Here is a 16,390-nt window from a genome sequence, read left to right as displayed (position 1 = left end):
ATTTATATCAATTGAAAAGAGGAAGGACATGAAATATCTGAATCATTTGATTAACAAGCTTGATCTATAGGCATATGTACATACATGTACACATGTATAAACAAATGTGTATGTGTAAATATGTTCATAAATATAAATATCGCTTTTTCCCAAAAAGAACCTAGTTTCCTCAAAGTCTAATTTACCTCATATTAATCCACAAAGAAAAATCTCAACAAATTTCAAAACATTAAAAATTATACCACTGCTTTCTCACTAAGATCAGGAAAAAGGCAAGGATGTCCCTCCACCCCTCTTTTTCAACATTGTGCTGGAAGTCCTACCTAATGAAATAAGACAAGAAAAGAAAATATAAGGTATATAGATTGGAAAGGAAGAAATAAAAGTGTCTTTGTTCACAGATGAAAATCCAAAAGAATTAGCAGAAAAACTAGAACTAATAAGCAATTATACTGAAGTTGCAGGATACAAGGTTTATATACAAAGGTGAATCACTTAGCTGTATACCATCAATGAACAAGTGAAATTTTAAATTTAAGACACAATACCATTTACATTAAGATCCAAAAAAATGAAATACTTAGGTAGATTTACAAGACCTATATAAGGAAAACTATAAAACTCTGATGAATGAAATCAGAAAACTAAATAAATGGAGAGATATTCTATGTTTGTGGATAGGAAGACTCAGTATTGTCAAGATATCAGTTCTTCCCAACTTGACCTATAGATTCAGTGCAACCCCTGTCAAAATTCCAGCTTGATCTTTTGTGGATACTGACAAAGCGATTTGAAAGTTTGTAAAAAGAGACAAAGGACTCAGAATAGTCAACACAATATTGAAGGACAAAAACAAAGTTGGAGGACTGATGCTACCCAACTTTTTTTTTATGATTCTTATTTGTTTATTTGACAGAGAAATCCCAAGTAGGCAGAGAGAGGAAGGGAAGCAGGCTCCCTGCTGAGCAGAAAGCCAGACGTGGGGCTCAATCCCAGGACCCTGGGATCATGACCTGAGCTGAAGGCAGAGGCTTTCACCCACTGAGCCACCCAGGTGCCCCATACACTACCCAACTTTGAGACCCATTATAAAGCTACACTAATCAAGGCAGGGGGAGTATTGGTGAAAGACAAATAGATCAGTGGAACAGAATAGAGAACCCAGAAATACACCCACATACTCACCTGATATTTGACAAAAGAACAAAGGCAATACAATGCAGCAAAGTTAGTTTTTTTAACAATTGGATTTCCACAGGCAAAAAAAATTAATCTAGACACATACCTTATACACTTTATAAAAATTAACTCAAAATGGATCACAGACCTAATGTAAAATGCAAAAGTGTAAAACTCTTAGAAGGTAACAGAGTAGAATACCTAGATAATCTTGGGTATGGTGATGACTTTTGAGATAGAAAGCCAAAAACACCATTCATGAAAGAAATAACTGATGAGCTAGATTTCATTAAAATTAAAACTTCTGTTCTGCCAAGAAAAGGAGAAGAAAAGACACAGACCAAGAGAAAATATTGGCAAAGGACTGATAAAAGACCATTATCCAAAATATACAAAGAACCCTTAAAACACAACAATAAGAAAACAACCAGCCCAATTTTAAAATGTGCTACAGACCTTAACAGACACTTCACCAAAGAAAATATACTAAAGGGAAATAAGGCTATGAGAAGATGCTCCACACCATTCGTCATCAGGGAACTGTAAATTTAAACAACGATGAGATACCACTAGACATTAGTGGAATGGCCAAACTATGGAATGCTAAGAACACCAAATGCTGGCAAGGATGTAGAGCAATAGGAATTCCAAAGTGGTAGAGCTACTTTGGAAGACAGACAGTTTCTTTCAAAACTAAGCATATTCTTACCATACAATCCATCAATCACACTCCTTGGTATTTACCCAAAGGAGCTGAAAATTTATGTCAGCACAAAAACTTGCATACAGATGTTTATAGCAGCTGTACTCCTCAAAATTTGGTTGCAACCAAGATGTCCTTCAGTAGGTGAATAGATAAATAAGCTGTGGCACATCTAGACAATGTAATATTATTCATCCCTAAAAAAATTGAGTTATCAAGTCATGAAAAGACATGTGGGAACCTTATACACATATTACTGAGTGGAGGAAGCCCAATCTGAAAAGTCTACATATTGCATGATTCCAACTATGTGACATTCTGGAGAAGGCAAAACTATAGGAACAGTAAAAAGATCAGTGATTGCCAGGGGCTGGGGGAGGGATAAGAAGATAGAGTACAAAGGATTTTCAGGGTAGTGAAAATTCTCTGTGATGCCATAAAGAGGGATACAAGGCATCATACATTTGTCCAACACCAGAGAATTTAAAGCACCAACAGTGAACCCCAATGCGAACTATGGGTTTGAACAATTACGATATATCTGTGTAGGTTCATCAGTTTTTACAAATGTATGGCTCTGATGGGGGATGTTGATAATGGGAGAGAGGCTGTGTGTGTGTGCAAGCAGAGGTATATGGGAAATCTCTGTGTCTTACTCTTCATTTTCCTGTGAGACTAAAGATAATCTTAAAACGTCTTTAAAAAAATTATACCGTCTACATTCTTTGATCACTGGAAATTAATAACAAAATGCAGCAACAAAAACAGCAATAAAACACTCATCCTAATAACTCTTGGGTTACTAGGAAACAAAAATAGAGATTAGGGGTACTCTACAAGCAAATAAGAAGTGAGCAAACAACATGTAAAACCAATGTAATGTAGCTAGTACAGTACTTGGAGGAAAATTTATAGCTTAAAATGCATTTACTAGGGGAAAAGTTCAAAATCAATAAACTAAATATTCAAAACAGGAAGATAGAAAAAAAGCACAATATAAACCCCCCCAAAAGAAGAAATAAATGGAACTGAAAAGAATTAGATCAATAAAATAAAACATTTTCTTTGAAAATCTCTATAAAATAAACCAGTAGAAAGTGACTGAAAAAACATTAAAAATGAGAAAGGAAAGATAACAGAAGAAAAATGTTTAATCAAATGGGATTGAACGACTCTATACCAACAGTTTATAATCTAGATGAAATGTAGAAGTCTCTAGGAAAGCATAAATTATTAAAATCTACTCAAAGAGAAGTAGAAAATCTGAAAAAACTAACCAGAGAAAAATAGAAAGGATTATCAAAAACCTACCCCTACGGGGCACCTGGGTGGCTCAGTGGGTTAAGCCGCTGCCTTCGGCTCAGGTCATGATCTCAGGGTCCTGGGATCGAGGCCCGCATCGGGCTCTCTGCTCAGCAGGGAGCCTGCTTCCCTCTCTCTCTCTCTCTGCCTGCCTCTCCATCTGCTTGTGATCTCTCTCTGTCAAATAAATAAATAAAATCTTTAAAAAAAAAAAAAAAAAAACCTACCCCTACAAAAGGCACCAAATCCAAGTGGGATTATGAATGAGGTCTAGAAAGACTTTAACCCTTTTGGAACATAAAAAGAAAAGGGAACATTTCCCAAATCATTCTATAGTTGAACATTAGGATGTTGATTAATATGTTAATATTAATTAATTATAGACTAATCTATATTAATAGGTTTAGGGAATAAATTAAATAGATTCCTAAATCCCATTTGGTTAAACATTTTCCTAAATTAAAAAAAAATCTAATCCTAGTAAACTTAGGAGTAGAAGAAAACTTTCTTGATAAAGCTTATCTACTTGAAACTACAGCAAGCATCATACTTGGAAAAATATTCCCTTACTCTTCAGAACGTGACAAGAATGCTTGCTTTTGCTAGTATTATTTACCATTGTTTTGGAAAACCTAGCAAATAAATCGATAAAAAGAAACATGATGTTAAGAATTGGTGGGAAGAAAAGATAAAGTATAAATATTTAGGGGGGAATGGGAGCGGGGAGAACCCATCATTATTTTCAAAGGCTATGACTGTCACACCTAAGATAATCAATGGATAATCAATGGTTAATCAAATACTGAAAGCATGGGGCGCCTGGGTGGCTCAGTGGGTTAAGCCGCTGCCTTCGGCTCAGGTCATGATCCCAGGTCCTGGGTTCGAGCCCCACATCGGGCTTTTTGCTCAGCGGGAGGCCTGCTTCCTCCTCCTCTCTGACTGCCTCTCTGCCTACTTGTGATTTCTCTCTGTCAAATAAATAAATAAAATCTTTAAAAAAAAAAAATACTAAAAGCAAACTTGTGTAAGGTAGCCCAGCACAAGTTAAATATGTGATTTTTCTTTCTTTCTATTCTATTCTATTTTCTATTACTAATGCTCAGAAAACCCACAAAATAGCTAGGAATAAGTCTAACAAGACATGCATGAAATCTACACAAAGAAAACATGTTCCTGGATGGAAAAACTCATTGCAAAGATTTCAACTCTAACTAATCTGTAAATTCAACACAATCCTGAACAAAATTCTAGTGGAATTTCATTGAGGAAGTTTGGTGAGCTGATTATAAAGTTTCTGAGTAAGAAGAAAGTGTAAGAACAGCTAACAAAACTTAAGAAATATTTCAAATGTACACCAGACTACAGTAATTTAAAACTGTGTGGCTAGTGTGGAAATAGAAACATAGCTCAATGGGATGGAACAGAACCAGTCCCATCTACACGTGGAGGGTTTTTTTATGGGATAAAAGTGGCTTTTTCATCCAGTGGGAAAGGCTGCTCTACTCAGTTAGCGGTGGTACAAAGATCTAAGAGTGGAAAACCGTATCAATACTTAAGTAAAATATAGGAAAATATGCTCTAATCCAGCAGGCAGACAAGAACTAGCAGGGGACAAGGAGAAGTTGGAAACTGGAAGGAACTGAAATGGTAGCACAAGGCCTGAAGGGTGGGAAGAAGTGGGCTCAAGGACCACGGCCAGGTGGGTTGCAAGCAAGCAAAGGAAGAAAGAGGAGGTGAAAACACGAACATCTGGGGATGGGGAAAAGACATTTTTTTTAAGTTTATTTATTTTTTAGTAATCTCTACACCCATTGTGGGGTTTGAATTAACAACCCTGAGATCAAGAGTTGCCTGCTCTTCTGACTGAGTCAGCCAGGTGCCCCGGAAAAAAAAAACGTTTTTGAGGGAATTTGTGATCTGTTCCATAAAGCAGAAGACAAGATTGTATGCTGATGGTATCAGAGAGAAGGGATCGGTGGAGACAGAGCCCCACCCCTTGACTCCTTGGCTTTCGGTGTTAGCGTGTGAAACGATTATCTAACAAGCTGCATGAAATAAAACAACTATTTTTGCATATTACCTTTTTTAAAAGATTTTATTTATTTCTTTGATCGAGAGAGAGAGACAGCAAGAGAGGTAACACAAGCAGGGGGAGTGGGAGAGGGAGAAGCAGGCTCCCCCCTGGAACAGGGAGCCCGATGTGGAGCTCAATCCCAGGACCCTCTTACCATGATCTGAGCCAAAGGCAGATGCCTAATGACTAAGCCACACAAGTGCCCCCTGCATATTGCCTTTTAAAGGCAATAATAAGAAGGTCTTAATAGGAGCACATTGTGGATTTAAACAAGTAATTAGTCAATGAATCAGCAGAATTCTTTCCCCTGCAAAAAGTCATCTACCATGGCCTTTGGATTCAACACTTAGAAGGTTTTGGACAATTGCATGGGGTTCTGCCCAATGCCACATTATGCCCATGTGAGACAAGAGGACCAGTGTTAAGCCGAGCAGCCTTGCTTGCTCTGAGCAGGTTTTAACTCAGTTTTGAGAGACTGGGTCCTTCCCTTGCCCCAGTATTGAAAGCTTTTCCTGTATCTCGGGTATAATTGCAGTTGAAGCTCTTTTGATGTATACTGGGTCCAGCACACCGTGGGCGTAACTAGGATATAAATACAGCATTGCATAACTTTGGTCTCGTTGTGCAGAGGCCTGACTTTAAAATGACTGCCCAGACAAGTGGGAGTCCTTGGAAAATAAATATCCTTACTCTATTAGTTTTTAAATAAATAGTGAAAGTATGTAGAGATCTTTCTTTTCCCAGAAAACAAAATAAGCCTTTGGGCAGAAAAATCAATATTAAAACCTCATCCCTGCTGTCTAATTACTCAGTATTGAAATAACAGTAGACAGAGATTTCATTCATTTTGAAAAAGTAAAATTGTACTTTGGGGAAAAATATACCTTAGGACACTAGTGCCAAGAATGATTCCATGTGAAAAAATGCTATGAATACAGAGAGCTGAACTTAAAAAGATTAAGCCTCCTAAATGGATTCTTTTAACTCATACCAGGAAATTAAATGGAAACAATCCTAGGCTTGAGTCCTGGAATACATCTTAAAATTATTTGGATTGGAGAAAGAGGCGCGCAGGGCCATAAAAAATGGCCAGTTGGAAACTTAAATGAGTTTGCTTCCAAGTTTCTCATGTGAACTAACTCAGGAGTCATATTGACCTTTAAGCTTTAACATTTTCCCTTTATGGGGATTGGTGGGACCCTCGGCCCCAACAGCCTAACAATGGTCCTCTTGGGCCCACTACCCTGCTGGAATTGTCTGTGGATGGGAAAGAAAAGGGGGAGAAAGAGACAGAAGAACCAGATGGGGGAAACAGGGACAGAAGTGGGGTGAAGGGCAGGACACTGGGAACTTGGAGAGAAGGCCCCCTGGGGTTAACATGTGAACCTATCTAAGGTTTTCTTGTGTTGTTCTGAGTCTCAGAACCAATTCTGACATCCAACAAAGGACTAAACTGTAGTATAAAAATCTTTCCTCCAGGAGACAACTGTTCATTTCGAGGACTCCATCTGCGCCGGTGCCCTGCCCAGGACTTCATATGTAGCGGGAATTCCACACTGCTTGTCGCATGGGGTAACTAACACCTGTTCACTGGTGGCAGAGTTTTCGCTGACCCTAGGGAGGCTGTGCAAGCTCTCGGCCGGCAGCCACATCAGAATCCCACCTGACGGAGGTCGCCTCTGCCCCCTCCACCTCGCACAGTTTAAGCCTGACCTTTCTGGATCAAAGTCACCGACAGCTGGGGATTCATGCCTGTGAACTTGCTTCAAAGTCAGATGCTTCTCCTTGTTGTCCAGAAACTCCTGCTCCAGCAGTTCAAGATGTCCCTGCAGTTTCTCCAGGACCTGTAGCAGCAAAGTCACTGGAATCACACACATGGAAGCCTCTGCATGTGGTTAGTTTCCCACCAGATACAAGGAGGGTATACTCTATGCTAGTTTCAAAACAAAGCCACCATCTTTCTCCTGGCAATTTTTTTTGTTTCAGAGTCTGACATCTAAAATACAGACAGCCCAGAGTCATCTCTGTGTTTACAACACCCTCCTGGTACACAGCTTTTTCAGTACACTGACCTGATTTCTCTCCCAGAGCCTACCCAGGAACCTCTAAACTTCCATAATAGGATAGCAATAATCATGTGCTTTTGCAGAATGATTTGTAGCTTACAGAGCACTTTCCCGTGCATTGTCTTACTTAATCCGCACATCTGTGCTGTAAATGTTGCCAAATAGATGTTGTTATCTCAGATGTATATGGGAGGAAATTGAGCTCTAGGAAGTATGTCCGAAGCCACACAGACCTTAAAAGCAACTGATGTTAGAGGACCTGAGTTTGAATCTATGGTCCTTGGATGGTGAGATAGGGAAGGAATGTCAGGAAGTTTAGCTAGAGCTTCAAATGGGTCTTTGAGACGTCCACACACACCGCCCATGCAGACGAGTACTTAAACCATGCAGGTTAAGGTCTGGTCTTGAAGTGTGCAGGCCTTGGCCCTGCGGCCCCAATAGCTAAACATTCCCTGAGAATTGCCTGTGTGGGGCCCTGGGCCAAAAGTATGAGAGATACACAATTATATCAGGCACAACAAGCCCTGGTCTCAGGGGTTTTATTCCAGTTGGGAAGAGACTGGATTCAAGGGTTTTGCCTTGGCTCGGGAGAAGTGAGACCTAAGTCAGGCTTAAAGAATGCTCAGGAGGACCTGGACCAGGCAGCATTCATGAACCTGGAAAGGAAAGGATGACTGGAGAGATATTGCACATAGCACAGTTGGGTTACAGGATCAGATACCCTGGGGTTCAAGTTCAGTCTCGTTACCTAATAATTGTATTATTTTAGTCAACTTGAACTCTAAACTTCAGTTTTCTCATCTGAGATACTAATAGCCCTCACCTCATATTGTGAAAATTACATGAGTTAATGCTGAGTGCCAGTATCATCACCACCAGGATTAATTCTGATTATTAAAAATGAATAAACAAGTTTGGAAACATACTGGTCAAAGGGCATACAAAATGGCAGGTGTAGTAGATGTTTTCCATGTCCTCTGCCCAGACTCATCCTCCATCTCTCTCTGTGCCCCAGCCAGGAGGCTCACCTTCAGTGGGCTACATCAACGGGCTCCCTTGTCCCGGCACTGGTTTCAGCCAATGCACGGCAAAAGGAGAAGAGAGGAAATGAAGATGGATGACGTAGGGGTCTTTTTATCCCTGATGTCCTCCTGCTTGTACCAGCTACTCCTACTGCTATAGCTACTCTCCCTAGGCCCCCAAATCTGCTGTTCCTTCTATGAGATGCTTTTTGTCCCTTATTGGTTTCCCCTTGCCCACACCATTGTAAAATGATTCCTTATTAAATTCTCCTCAGTTGTTCCGCTGGAGTAAACTGTCAAGGTCCCTGCCAGGACCGTGATGGATACTGCAGATCTCACAGATAATGCTCAGGTTTCTAGCTTGGGAGGCAGAAAAAATGCGAAACCCCTGACTTAAAATGAGGAATCTGAAAAGGCTGACAGATTTGAATGAAGCTGTCAATGCTGGACAAATAGAATTCTCAGCAAGAGCGGGAGAGCCAAGTGAAGATAAGCACAAACATTTGGAGCTGGAGGTAAGAAGTTAGGACCTGTAACTTAGGAATTGGTAGATGGATGGTGATGGCAGTGAAAACCATGAGAAGGAATTAGGTGTTCAAAGGAAAGGAAAAAGAGAGAAAGATAATCACAAGCTATAATTTAAGATCTTGGGATTTAAATTATATTATGTCACAGACAAAGGTAGAGCATGGTTGTCTAGCCGTAAATGTACCTCCTTTAATTCTCATAGCAACTCTGAGATGGGAAGACACACTGCATGTTTGAGATCGTACAACTAGTACTTAGAACTAGAATGCTCCAACATCCAAGTGCTTTCAATTCTGTTGTGCCGCTCATGCTGAGGTTAGTTTTATTTTTTTATTTTTTTTTAATTTATTTATTTGACAGAGAGACAGAGAGGGAGCACAAGCAGGGGGAGTGGGGGAGGTAGAAGCAGACTCCCCACTGAGCAGGGAGCCTGACACAGGACTGGATCCCAGCACCCAGGGAAGGGAGCTGAAGGCAGATGCTTAACAACTGAGCCACCCAGGCACCCCTTTTCTTTTTTAGATCTTTTTTTCCCCGGAGGTTAGTTTTAGCCCTGATATCTAGGGCTTTGACTCCCTCTTCTTTTACCCATCCCTATTTGCTGATTCTTTCCTTGGACTTCTTTATATGTTGCCTGGGCAATCTCATAGCTTCAACCAACAGCTATACCCAAATTTACATTTCTGCCCAAACACTGAGGCCTTTGAGGCCCAGATCCATTGGTCTAATTGCCTATTAGATCTCTCCAGCTGGATGTCCTGTAACGACCTCAAAATGAACTTGGTGCCTTGCTTCCTGCTCACCTCCCACACCCACTAGGAACTGGATCTTCCATTTTTAGTCCTCCCCTTGGTTGCCCAAGCTAGAAATCTGAAACTCATCCAAGCCTCCTCCCTTCCTTTATTCACCCCTCTTAATCAGCCACCACTTGGTTAAACTCTTAGATGTGTTCCCCTCTCCATCCTCATTGCCAGTTTTGGTTCAGGGCCTCATAACTTGTTGCCTGGAGTATGTCTTCCTGGCTACAGACTTGCCCCCTGGGTGCTTGCCATTTCTTGGCTTTCAGTACCCCCATCACTCAACCTCAAGGTAAAATCTAAGCTCCTTAGCATGGTTTAAAGGTCTTTCATAATGAAGTCTTTAACACCCTCTCTAGTTTCCTCCCTTTCTCTTCACCACATGAACCCCGAGCTCCACCTGGTCAATTACAGTGCCGTACAGCTCCTCAAACTGTCAGCACTCTCTGCCCCTGTGCCATTGCACGGCTGGTTCCTTTTCTTGGAAGGGCCTCGTGCCCCTACTTTGCCAATCTCATACATATGCATCCTACAGTGTCAAGCTCAGAGGTTGGTCCCTCCCAGGGAGCCTTCCCAAGTGCTCTCCAATTGGCAAAGGTGAACCTCTTCTAGTTGGGCTCAGCACCACATGTAACAGTTCTCGAGCTTCATGTTGCTTCTCTGTTTATCAACCTGTTGTTTCTAGGAGACTGTAAGCCACCTTGAAACTGTTTCTTCATCTCTAGATCCCTAGTGCCTGGTACAGAGTCTGGGACATAGGAAGTGCACAGTACGTGTTTGTTGAATGAATGAGTGAGTGAATGAGTTATTTAATTAATGTGAAGAACGAATGAGTAATGCACTGTTGCACTGTGTCTCTTAACATTTGGGTCTTCCTGGGTTTTGTCTATGCTGCCTGGTTTCTACTGAACAGCCTATTCTGAGCTTTGTGGTCCTTCACTTCAGGAGTTCTGACCACCTGCCTTCTGATCACCTGTTGTTGACCTAATGGCCTGACCAGCAACTTTGACCCTGCACATTTCTGGCTCCAGCAATCTCAGCTTTTTGCCTCATTGCCGTGCTCCACCCCCACGTCCCACAACCCTGGCACTGATGAACAAGGCTGTGTGGTTACAACAGAAATCAGTGATTTGATTAAATGCAACAAGCAAGGATGTGACAGTCACGGATTTTGATCCGAAAAGCATAGCTTTAAGATCAGTTTCAAGTTTTCAAAGTTTTTATATATTGAGTTGTCAGATGCTGGGAAATTTTATAACCTGTATCCCCCAAAACCCAACAACTCTGGAGGGGTTTGCCCTTTATGATAACTCACATGTTATTCTCTTAAGCCTATCATAGTCTCAGATTTATTGTGGGGTGACTGCTAAGGAATAACAGCCACAGGTAATAGATTCCCTTGACAATGAGAGAGGGATAAATGCATACAGAAATAGAATTCTAAGCTCTTTTAGCCCCTGTAACACAAAGCCCCCAAGCCTCAAATAACCAATGAGATCCTCAGCCTCAGTCTATTGGGAGGCAAGGTGGGGGAATGGGAAGATGGGGAAAGTGGAAATAGGGTAAATTAAATGCTAACGACATTTCCTACTAGTTACCAAATATATTAAGCTTGAAATATGTTATTAAAGGTCGTAATTCAATTCAACTCATCATTAATAATTAAGGGCAAAATATATGTAAGACACGAGGCCAGGCCTCTGGAGGTCACTGTCCTTTATCTTCAACAGAGTTTCTCACCAGAACATCTCCACTCCCACCAAAGTAGAGGAAACATGGTGCTATAAAATCATTTGTATTTACCCATGTCAAATTCCCTAACAGATGTTTAAAACTGGATAAAATTTATTACCAGACTCTTGTCTTGCAAAAGATAGGGAGAGTCCTGCACTATGCTTTTGGAAAACTCTTGTACCTGCAGTGAAAAAATGCAATATTTCATTAGTAGCATGATATCTTACATCTGAATTTGGTCACTTCTATCCATCATAATAAGCTTTAAAAATATTACTTTAGTCTTCAGTTGATCAGTCTGTTCTTTTAACTTCTGACACATCTGTTTCCCTTGGGTTATCTTCTGAAGTATGTAAGAAGAACTTGGGGAAAGGTCTTTCTGAGTGATTGATGACACCTTAAAGAGACTCATCTCAGATTCTATTCCTGTATAAGAAAGAATAAGTTTTGGCTTCCATTCATCTCAACTTGACTACAGACTTATTAAGTACTAAAAACAGAAGTCTGTGGCAACCACCACCATTTGTTATTTAAAAAGAGGTTTCAAAATGTATATCTAAATCAAAAAGGTTTAAAAATGGTAGTACCTGGGATGCCTGAGTGGCTCAGTCGGTTAAGCATCCAACTCTCGATTTCCGCTCAGGTCATGGTCTCAGGGTCGTGAAATCCAGCCCCACATCAGGGTCCAGGCTGGGTGTGGAGCCTGCATACGATTCTCCCTCTCCCTCTCCCTCTTCCTCTCCCTTTGCCCCTCCCCATCTCCTCATTATCCTCTCTCTCTCTAAAAAAATAAAAAATAAAATCAAATATTAGTACCTGTGAGATGTTCTTGGTGAATATGTATTGTGGGCTCCATCTGTACAATTAGAGTATAAGAGAACATTATTTAGGGATGCCTAGGTGGCTCAGTCATTCATTGTCTGCCTTCAGCTCAGATCATGATCCCAGGGTCTGGGATCAAACCCCATATTGGGCTCCCTGCTCAGAGGGAAGCCTGCTTCTCCCTCTCCCACTCTCCTTGCTTGTATCCGTCTCTCACTGTCTCTGTCAAATAAATACATAAAATCTTAAAAAAAAAGAAAAGAAAACATTATTTATTGTTAATACCATTATTCAAAAAGCTCCAAAATGTTGTGGTCATCATGGAGACAGCCCAGAGTTGTGTCAAGACATGGGTCCCTGATGCCAAGGTTGAATTCCACTCTGACACTTATCTGCTGGGTGACTCAAGACAATTACTTCATCACTGTGAACCTCAAATTCGTCAGCAATAAGATGAGGATAAAAATAGAACCTACCTCCTAGGGTTGTTATGCGGATGAAATGTTAGTTATTACCATAAGATCTGGCATGTGGTTAAGCATTCATGACATATCAGCTGTTACTACTACCATGTTCGATACTATTACAGGGAATACTGAAGCATTTCTCCCAAAACTGGACCATAAGCTCCATGAGGGCAGGGGCCATCATTGGTCTTCTCACCAGCGCTGTGGCTTGTGCTCTCACTAAAACTATGCACACAGTAGACATACTCTAGAGAATAATATAAAATCGTATGTGTTAAGTTCCAAAATGTGAGTCAAGATAATGATTGTTTACTCACCACAGACTAACAGGGCAGGAGCTTAAATTTCAGGATGACTCACCTTGAGGGTCTTCCCACTGTTCTCAACACATAAAGCTCAGAAACATGCCCGTCCCCAAGCGCTCAATGGTGGTGGTCAAACTAGACTTTGGTTATGACAAATATCTCAGTTGTATGATGGATAGTCTATTCTCCCACCTTAATCGACAGGACTAGAGAAAAGCAGACACCTGACTTTAGACTGCCACTGACCAGAGAGAGGTGAGCCTAATAGCCATTCTGTTCCTACTAACCTCAGGGCACTGAGGACTGTGCCCCCTCCCCCCAGGGGTGTTTTCCTGCAAGCCAAATGAGAACCCCTGAGATTTACCAGTGTCAGACACAGAGAAGCACAACAGTCAAGGCCAGGCGGGCTGCTGGCTTCAGGTGTGTGTGGGGGGTAGGGAGCAGGGGGAGTTCTGCTCAAGTTCCTGAGAGTGTTCAGCTGAAAAGAAGGAAGCTGAAGCATGAAGGGGTGAAAATGGAAACAGGCAGAAAGTGTTCAGTCCAGAGTGCCCTTCATACAAAGTTTAAGGGAAAGATCATACTGTCCTGATAAAGTGCCAGAGAACTAAAATGTTTACTTTGATCATTGATGTGAATTTACCTAACTACTGAACTTCAAGTAATCAATGAGGTCCCAAGCCTCGATGTGTTGAGAAGTTGGATAGGGGATGGGAAGAAGAGGAAAGGGAAAATAGCATAATTAAACATTAATAAAATTCAGTCTTTGGGGGCATCTGGCTGGCTCAGTCGGGAGAGCATAAGACTCTTGATCCTGGGGTGGTGAGTTCAAGCCCCATGTTGGGTGTAGAGATTACTTAAAAAAAAAATAAAATCCCAATGTTTTGGCATTAAAAAAATTGCTACTAAATTGTTGCCAATATAGGAAGCCTGGAATGTTATTAAAGATCTAAATATGATTTGATTTAGCATTAATAACCAAAGGTGTGATATATGGAAGGCAGAAGGCCAGACCCTTGGGAGAATCAGGCAATAGAAAGATGAAGACAAGGTTGTTGTCCTTCAGAGTACTCAAGTCTAGTAGAAGAAATGGATATTTCCAAATTATCATGACCCAAAGCTGGGTGACATAAATGCTCTGACAGAAACCTAAACATCAGAGGATGTGAAGGAGTGACTGGGGTGGGAAGGAGGGTCGGAAAGTCCCACAGCCAATGGGGAATTGAAGGAGGCCATGAAAAAGTGCCAGTCTTTGATAAACAGAGATGGGATGTTCCATTTAGGGCAGGAGTTCTGAGGATACAAGCATGTGGGCCAGAGAGTTTGGGGACCAGCCAGCCCTCCATGACTCCTGGGGGATGAGAGCTAAGTTTATAAGGATAGGATGGAGCCCCCACCAAAAATGGGGAAACTCAAATTCCAGATCAAAGAATTTGGAGTTTATTCTATGATGTGGTGGTGTTCTTCTAGCCCCTGATTCTTCTCAGAAAGACACCCACTGAGCTTCTGACAGGTCAGTTCCATGTTCCTCACAAAGACCCACACTGATATGGATGAGCGGTGGCCCTGATCTTGCATTTTCTGGAGACCACTTTCACTTACCTCTATCTGTTGTAAAGGTTCAGCAGTTTTCCTTTTCTGCCCTTGTCTTTCAGTACAGTTTGACCTAGACATGCTTTCTAAAATATCTTGCACAATAGCTGACTTATCTCTCAATTTAGGAGAAAAGCTGGCTTGTTTATCTGTTGTAAGTGGTTTATTAATTGTTTTATTTTTAGGGCTTTTCCCTTTGGGAACAACCTTAGGGAAATCAGATAACTGGTAATGAACCAGACCAGGGTCATGTTTGAACCCACTGCCTGAAACTGCTTTGTCAGTCTGCGGTTTCTGGGGTGGCTGCCCTTGGCAACTTTTTGGTTTATCATGTGGACTCTTGATTTTAGTTAGAAAATGTGAAGTTTCTTGATGGCTGCTCTCTCCAGCAGCCTCTAAATCAGAGGCGTTTTCTTCTGTCACAGTTAGAGAACAACAAGGCATTTTGCTGTCTTCACCACCCTTTTTGGGGCTCAGTTGGTCTGTGAGTTCTGGGGTTTGTTCTTTTGGCCAAGAATTCTTAACATGGCGCAAAATAATATTTTTAGTAAGAACTTCATCAGAACTGTCGGCATTAGAAATCTCTGGGAGAGTTTCACAATTAATGTCTTGACCTTTTAAGAATTCCTCATTGGAAAGATGATGGAGTAAAATATCAGAAATGTTTGACTTTGAAGGGATTCTTTCATTAGCTGGAATATCAAGATTTGTGGTGGATTGTTTCTCTTTATCACAGCTTTTGTTGATAACAGTTTTAGTCATTTTACCCAGAGTCATGGCCATGTCTGCATGTCTGCAAGTCTCTTTATATGTAGCCTTTTCTTGAAGGTCATCTACTGTTAGAAGAATTTGATTTGAAATATCAAGGACATCATTTTTTGAGGCAAAATTGTAATCACTGTATATCTTAATTTGGGAGAAATCCCTATCATAAGGCAAATCTTTCTGTTTCTTAGAAGTTGTATCTTCTGAGAAATGGGCTTTGTCCATGTATGTGCGGCCTGGCCTTCTTTTTCCCTTGCCTATTCTTGATGTTCTTAATTATAACAGTAGATCTTCTGGTTTTCATTGATTGTCTTCATTGCATGTCCTATTCTGTGCAAAATGAGAAGAACCTCATTGTTAAATATATTGGAATAATGTGTGAAACTATGTTTATGTTGCTGTTGATGCCAGAATGAAACAGATGCTTTTCATTTAACAAACGTAAGGCAAAATGCTCAGCCAAGTGGTATATAAACAAGGAATAAAGAAAAAAAAAGTTGGGAGGATGCTTTACATTTTTTTATTCATAAATTTTGAGGGAGAATTTGGTCTCTAGTTAATGACCAAATATTTATCAATCTTTCCTTGGAAATGCTGTTTGGAATTTATTCTCCCAAAATAGGAGCTTGGGCTGCAAGTGAAGAATTGCCATGCTAAAATGCCAGGGCTGTCACTTGTCCACACATCTCTGACAGGCCTCCACATTGTATGTTCCTGAAAGCTGGCTCAGCTCAAACATAGACACCAGCCTTCTCTGTGCTGGGGCTTTTTCTTCTGTCCCTCCAGACATTCTGGTCCCCTTCTGATTTTCTCTTGTATGTTAAAGAGAGGCAGAGAAGTACTAATAGAAATATGACCAAGGAACAAAAAGTCCTTTTTTTTTAAATTTTTTTAAAAGATTTTATTTATTTATTTCACAGAGAGAGATCACAAGTAGGCAGAGAGGCAGGCAGAGAGAGAGAGAGAGAGAGAGAGAGAGAGAGAGGAGGAAGCAGGCTCTCCGCCAAGCAGAGAGCCCGATGCAGGACCCGATTCC

The 16,390-nt window shown here is 40.9% G+C and overlaps 1 protein-coding gene across 4 annotated transcripts in view; it reads right to left on the bottom strand.

Annotated features, from left to right (window-relative positions):
* The window catches only part of AKNAD1 (AKNA domain containing 1), a 38,704-nt gene that overhangs the window by 19,316 nt on the left and 2,998 nt on the right, over nucleotides 1-16,390 (bottom strand). For 3 of the 4 annotated variants that reach the window (XM_047728186.1, XM_047728189.1, XM_047728190.1), the window contains exons 2-6: nucleotides 14,599-15,684; nucleotides 12,222-12,261; nucleotides 11,683-11,831; nucleotides 11,524-11,586; nucleotides 6,972-7,102 (exon numbers count right to left, since the gene is read on the bottom strand). In XM_047728186.1, coding sequence (XP_047584142.1) covers nucleotides 6,972-7,102; nucleotides 11,524-11,586; nucleotides 11,683-11,831; nucleotides 12,222-12,261; nucleotides 14,599-15,579 — 1,364 coding nt within the window. In that variant the 5' untranslated portion in view covers nucleotides 15,580-15,684. The remainder of the gene's footprint in view (nucleotides 1-6,971; nucleotides 7,103-11,523; nucleotides 11,587-11,682; nucleotides 11,832-12,221; nucleotides 12,262-14,598; nucleotides 15,685-16,390) is intronic. The other variant, XM_047728187.1, reaches the window with a different exon arrangement.

This window comes from Lutra lutra, chromosome 4 (assembly GCF_902655055.1).
Source record: "Lutra lutra chromosome 4, mLutLut1.2, whole genome shotgun sequence".
Classification (NCBI taxonomy): domain Eukaryota; kingdom Metazoa; phylum Chordata; class Mammalia; order Carnivora; family Mustelidae; genus Lutra; species Lutra lutra.
This window is presented reverse-complemented; position numbering and strand designations above follow the sequence as displayed.